This window comes from Prinia subflava, chromosome 24 (assembly GCF_021018805.1).
Source record: "Prinia subflava isolate CZ2003 ecotype Zambia chromosome 24, Cam_Psub_1.2, whole genome shotgun sequence".
Taxonomy (NCBI): domain Eukaryota; kingdom Metazoa; phylum Chordata; class Aves; order Passeriformes; family Cisticolidae; genus Prinia; species Prinia subflava.
Genome location: NC_086270.1, coordinates 557105 through 563614, shown reverse-complemented (window position 1 = coordinate 563614; position 6510 = coordinate 557105). Strand labels below are relative to the sequence as shown.

At 62.2% G+C, this 6510-nt stretch overlaps 1 protein-coding gene across 2 annotated transcripts in view; it reads left to right on the top strand.

The window, feature by feature from the left end:
• The first annotated feature begins 4900 nt into the window (after positions 1 to 4900).
• The window catches only part of ARID1A (AT-rich interaction domain 1A), a 50611-nt gene continuing 49001 nt past the window's right edge, over positions 4901 to 6510 (top strand). For both annotated transcript variants that reach the window (XM_063418771.1, XM_063418770.1), the window contains exon 1: positions 4901 to 6217. In XM_063418771.1, coding sequence (XP_063274841.1) covers positions 5123 to 6217 — 1095 coding nt within the window. In that variant the 5' untranslated portion in view covers positions 4901 to 5122. The remainder of the gene's footprint in view (positions 6218 to 6510) is intronic.

Here is a 6510-nt window from a genome sequence, read left to right as displayed (position 1 = left end):
TTCTCAGCGCCTGCCTCTCCCGCAGCAATCCCCCTCCCCAGTCGTGACGCCTGAAGTCGAACTTCTCCAAAAATACACTTTAGGAGGGTAGATTTTCACGGAAAGGGCTGTGTTATTTACACCCCACTGAAAAGGGGCGCCGAGGTGGGGGAAAGGCCGAGGGACAGCTTTTTCCAGACAGGAGAACCTGTGCTGACCCCTCCCGCACGGCTTCGGCAGGTCCCGAGGATTTGGAACACAATAAGTTTTCCTTCAGTGGGAAAATCCAGGCCCAGAGTTCAGATCTTTCTCTTTCCGCAGGTTTAAAAGCCTTGGGTTTTTTTCCCCTTTTTTTTTAACTCTTCACAGTGGGGTTCGCAGCAGAACGCGGTCGCTCTGCCAACCCACCCGAGAGCTCCCAAATCTGGTGGGATTCAGAGAAAACGGACGGTTGGCTCCGGATCCAGTGCAGGGGTTTTTGCAAACTCCGGTCCGCGTTTTGATTTTCTTTTTTGCCCTTTTTATTTTTTTTATTTTATTTTTTTTTAGTAGATTTACTCTTCCTTCCCCGAGCGCACCGGAGTGCTGCTGTCTGAGGGCAGCCGGGGTGCACCCCCGGGGATCGAACAAACGGGGTTCGTCTTTCCCCGCACTTCATTATTGTTTTCCTCCCCTTCCCAATACCCCCCGGTTTTCCCCGGAATTAGTGAATTCCACCCCCACCCTTACTCTCACTGCAGGGTGAGCGCTGCTCTCCTCGCTCAGCCCCGAATCCTCACACGTGTTGCCCCCCAAACTTGCGCTGTCCCCCTTTTCCCGCCGCGGGGGTGGCGGGGGCGTGGGACACGCGTGGCACCAGCCCCGGCCGCCCCCGGCCCGCGGGGGTCGCGCAGGATGCGCGGGGGCTGCGCTCCCGCGTCCCTTCCCCTCCGCGAACTCCGCTTCGCTTTTTCCTCCTCCTCGCCAGTGCTGCTAAAATAATGCATTTCCTCGAGTCAGGCCGAGTCCACTTTCCTGCCTTAAAATGCATCCAAAGTTTCGCAGCTCGCTGTCAGATGTCACCAGCGGGCTCTCGCGGGGCGGCCGAGCCGGGGCTCGCTCCCTGCCCGGGGGAACCTGGCGTGGGAAGCAGAAAAACCCCTGGAAAATCCACGCCTGCCTGCGAGCTGCTGCATTCAGCGAAGGGAAGGGACAGTTACAATGGCACTCACAGCGCACAGCCATTGTGTCTCCCCAGAAAGCGAGATTATACAATATTTTAGCATTATGTTGAAGTGGATAAGTGAGCGTTGTCTCATGTGATGCCCAGCAAACAAATAATTCAAATAATATCAATCTTAGTGGTGACGGAGCCACAAGGAGAGTGCTTAACCCAGATACAACAGCAGCTAAAACACTGCAAGGAATAGGCTGGGCAAATATAAACATTGACAGGAAATGTGATTTTCCTTAGCAAAAACCCTATAAGAGAAGCTGTATACAGCCAATAACCCTCCCGGCTCCGTTCCATCTCTTGCAGGGCGCCCCATGGATTATAAGAGATGGGTCTCTTGTTCCCGGGTCCAGCACGCACATCCCCGCACGCCGTGCCTCTGGTCCTTCCCCACACTGCTCCATCCATTCCTGCCCAGCTCCCTTCAGCTGCGCTCCCTCAGACTCTATCACGGGAGCTGCAGCCGGCTCCGGCAGCCGGATCCAGTCCGTGTTTGTAGCCAGGGAAAGGCTGGATAATGATAACTTGTGTGTGCGAGCTGAGCCGAGGCAGCGCTGACTTTAGTCCGGTTTCCATGTCAACGATTCAGTCCATATTTGCCATCACACAGTTGGCAGAGCCCGATTTTTTTTTTTTTCGTGGAGGGGGGAGACACTACTCCTGTTTCTAGTACTCTAATCTAGACCAGGTTTCCTAAACTGCCTTAGTGCTGGGTTAAATGGCACGGCCACCTTCATGAAGGAGACTTCCAGTCAGGAGGAGGCAGCGCGGTGGCGGTGGCCTGCAGTGCCATGTGAGCGCTGCTTTCCCAGCCTATCTGAGAGCCGGGCCGGGCTGAGGGAAGCGTGCTCGGCTCCTGGGGACACGGCAAGGGAGCACGGCCGCCGTGCCGAGCAGGGATGGCTCTGCCTGGGAAAAGTGAGGATGTGCCGCAGGGAAAAGTCGCTGCCGGTCCCGGCGGATGGTCGCGACATCCCAGGGCAGCAGGACTGGCGGGAGGATTTTCAGCTCTTAGGTGGCAATGTTGTTAAGAACGGTGCTGTCATCTGCTTCCAGTCCTCACGGCTGGGAACTCACTGAATGCCTCAGTATCGAGTAAAGTGCCAGGGCCTCATTGATGAGGCGTATTCCAAAATCTGCTGCAGCTTTCACAAACATTTGGTAAAGTGAGTGTCTCCTCATTGTGTGGGTGGCTGGGGAATCCAGGCTGCTTTTCACATTACTATCAACACCGGGTTTCATAGTCTGACACAGTACTCCTTGGAGGGGGTTCCAAGAGATGGACACAGGCAGAGAGGTGTGAGCTTGGGATCTGTGCCTGGATGCACCCGAGCTGCTTCCCAGGCTCCCGAAGTGAAGTGGTTAAACTGGTTAAACTTTCGGTGATGCTCGGTGAGTTGGTGAGGCTTTGCTCCCCGAGGCAGACCTATCTTTGGGGCTGGGGAGGTGGGTGCTTGAGATGGTTCTGGGATTAAATGGCAGAATTCTCTCCAGTTCATGCTTTTTAAACTTTAGTGTAAATGAAACACCCAAGGAACAGTGTTTTGGTGCTGTGGGGCACCACAGACATTAATAGAGCACTGGGCTTCACTTTTGAGAGTCCAGCCTGATATTGGAAGAGTTTTCCCCCTCTTCTCCTTTGTCTTTCCAGAACCCAGGATTTCATCAAATAACTCCTCTGATGAGAGAATGTAGATAAATTTTTATTCTAGCACATTCCACAGTTTCCAAACTCTTCTGAAGAAGAATATCTCAGTGTTTTTCCTTCTCTGTGGTCCACACACAGCCACAGGGCCTTCCATGTGAGATCTCAGCATTGCACAGGGGCTCCAACCCTTGTGAAGGCCTTAAGTACTACCACAATACCAATATCATCATTTATTACCTGTTCTTTCCTAATAGTTTATTTACAGCTGAGGAGAAAGGCTGGCCAGCCAATTGGCTGGATGGGATCTGCTCCATGTTGCACAGTCAACTGTGCAGGCCAAGAAATGGCAAAGGTGCTTTGTTTGGACCCTGAGGAGCAGTTTGTTGCTCTAGAAAACATTTAGAATTTTCCTATTTATCACCATATCCCACCTCCCCTCCCACTTTCCAGCTTTGGAATAACCCCTTTGTTCCACCACCTGCACTCTAGATGATAAATATTTCATATTATAAGTTTTATAATGGGTGTGAGGGCTGAGTTGCTGTCAGTAGACACTGACACCTTCACTTGATCCCCAGCACGCACACGGTGCTGGCAGGGATCCAGTCCTGCTGCCCAAGGCTCTGCCTCCTGCGCTGGGCTCGTGTCTGCTCAGCTCCAGGGGGATTCCTGGTGGTGTGTCCCGTTTGTTGTCACTGCACAGGGGTCACTTCTGCCACATTATCTGTTCTGTGCTCATCTTCTAAAATGGCAGCCGCAGACCTCAGAGTCTCTTCCAGCTCCCCACCGCCTCTGATGTTTTCCCTCATCTGAAAGTTGTATTTACTTCAACTTGACTTTTCCAAGTATTTCCATATTTCAGAGGAACATGAGACCCAGGCCTAACCCACACCATGCCATTTTTACCAGACATCCATGTCCTGATTTCTAAGAACTTAGTGTTTATAACCCAAATATCTCATCTTTTTGTCCCCTCCATGCCCTGCTGCAGCCCTGCACCACCTGAAGTTAAACAGGCAGGTTCAGACCGCGCTGGCACAGGCCAGGCTATGTCCAGGCCAGAGCTCCAGGTACATTGCTCTGCTCCCTCTTACTGCTCTGCCAAGCCTCGGGGATGGAGGAGCTGCGGATCTGGGTCTGAAAGGGTTGCAGGAGAGCATGGCCCAGTTCCCAGTTCACCTCTGACAGCCGGGGAGCTCCGGCACGGCGTTGGGCTCTGACTGCCAGCACATCCTGTCCCATTGCCCAACGTGTTGTGTCTAGATGCGCTCAGGTGGTTTTGGATCTGGGAATTCCTGGTTCCGTGCCCACCGCCCTCGCCTTGGCAGGAGTGGCAGGGGAGCCGGACTTTCTTGGATTGTCCGCGCGTGCAGTCACAGCCCTGGCGCGCCGCCAACGCCTTTTCCAGAGGGACACGGCCAAGCGGAGAGGAAATGACAACCGCTAACAGCTCGCAGAGGGCTTAATTCTAAATGGAATTTCTAGGGACAAAGAAGAGGCGCTTCGGTAACCCACGGGCAGAAACCCCAGGGCCGGCGGCCGCCGCGCGGCCAGCACGGCCCCGGAGGGCTCCGGCCGCGGGACATCGCCCGCTGCCCCCGGGGATCGCCCCGGGCGGCTCCGGCCGCGGCGGGGGAGCGCTGCCCCCCGGCCCCCGGCTCCGCCGATCCGCCGCGGGTTTTGCGGGCGGCAGCTCCGCGCCGGCGGCGGCCGGGGCCGGCCCGCTCCTCCTTTGTGACGGGGGGGAGGCTCCGCTCCGGGCCGGGCTGCGCTCCGCTCCGGGTTTGGCAGGCGGCCGCGGCGCTGGGTAAAATGGCAGCGCTGAGCCTCGTGTCGGACTGAGCCCGCTCGGCCGAGCAGAGTCGGAGCTCGCCCAGCCCGGCCCCGCCGCCGCTCGGCCCCGCTCCGGGGACGGCGCCCGCCCGCCCGCCGTGTCCCCCCTCCCTCCCTCCCGCCTCTCCCGCACCGGGAGCCCCGTCCCGGGTCCCCCCCCACCCCCCCTTTCCTCCTCCTTCCCCCCCACTCCCTCCTCCTCCCCTTTCTCCGCCGGCTGCAACCGAGGAGGTACAGCGGGGCCAGGCCCCGGGAAGCCCAGCCCAGCGGAGCCCTCCCCGCCTCGCCGAGCAGGCCGGGGGGGAATGAGCCCCCGCTGCCCTGAAGAGCCGCCCGCCGCCGCCTGAGCGGGGAGAGCAGAGCAGCGAGGCCTCACGCCGGCCGGCCAGGCAGGGAGCAGCTCGGGGGGACCGGTCCGGGGGGGTGGCCGGGCGGGGAGGGGGGGGATCATGGCTGCTCAGGTCGCCCCCGCCGCCGCCAGCAGCCTGGGCGCCCCGGCTCCATCCGAGCTGAAGAAAGCGGAGGCGCAGCAGCGGGATTGTCCCCCGGAGGAGGCGGGGGGTGAGGCGGCGGCGGCGGAGCGCGGCGAGAAGCAGGCGGAGAGCGAGGGCCCGTCGGGGAAGGAGCTGCAGGACGGGGCCGAGAGCAACGGAGGGGGCGCAGGGGCCGAGTCCGACCTGAAGAGCTCGAACGGGAACCCGGGCCCCAGGCCCGCCGCCGCCGCCACCCTGAACAATAACCTCCCGGAGCCGCCCGGTGGCGGCGGCGGCGGCGGCAGCGACGGGGTGGGGGCGCCGCAGCCGCCGCCGCAGCAGCAGCAGCAGCCGCCCCCTTCGCACCCGGCCGCCTTGCCCCCGCCAGCCTACGGCTTCGGGCAGCCCTACGGCCGGGGCGCCGCCGCTGCCTTCCACCAACATGGCGGACAACAAAGCCCTGGCATGGCAGCGCTGCAGAGCGGGGGCCTGGAGCAGAACTACCCGGGGCCGGCGGGAGCCCCCGCGGGGCCGCCCCCTCCGCAGAACTCGCACGGCGCCGGGGCCGAGCACGGCTTCCCCAACCACCAGTACAACTCCTACTACGCGGCCGGGCGCAGCGCCGGCTCCTACCCGCCTCCCCCCCAGGCCTACGCCCTGAGCTCCCCCCGGGGCTCCGCGCCGCCGGCCGCCAAGTCCCCCGCGGCCGCCGCCGCCGCCGCCTTCCAGCAGCAGCAGCAGCGCTTCGGGGTCATGGGTCCCTCGGCCGCCGGCGGCGCGGGAGGAGGGGGCACCACCCCGCAGTCCACGGCCACCCCCACCCTCAACCAGCTCCTCACCTCCCCCAGCTCCGCCCGCGCCTACCAGGGGTACCCCGGGGGCGACTATAGCGCCGGGCCGCAGGACGGGGCGGCCGCCGCCAAGGGCGCCGCCGACATGGTCTCGCAGTACGGCGGGGGCAGCGGCCAGGGCTGGGCAGCGGCCGGCGGGGCCCCGCCGAGGAGCCACCACGCGCCCATGAGCCCCGGGAGCAGCGGCGGCGGGGGACAGAGCCTCGGCAGGAGCCAGCAGGTACCGGCCGGGCCGCGCGGGGGGGGCCGGGCGCGGGGCCGGGCGGGGGGCGCGGGGCGCGGGGGGCTCGGGGTGGCGGCGGCGGCTCTCCCGCGGGTTCCCCCCGCCGGGCCGGCGCTGCCGGGCGCTGCCATTGTCTGTGCTGCTCGCTCGCTCTAAAATGGCTGCCTCGCCGCCTTCCCTTCCTCCTCCTCCCCGGCCTTTGTGCGGGGCTCCCGGGCCGCCGCCGCCGGGCTCCCCGCGGCCCCGGGGGGCTCTGCCGGGGGCCCGCGGGTCGGGGCGGGCGGCGAGGG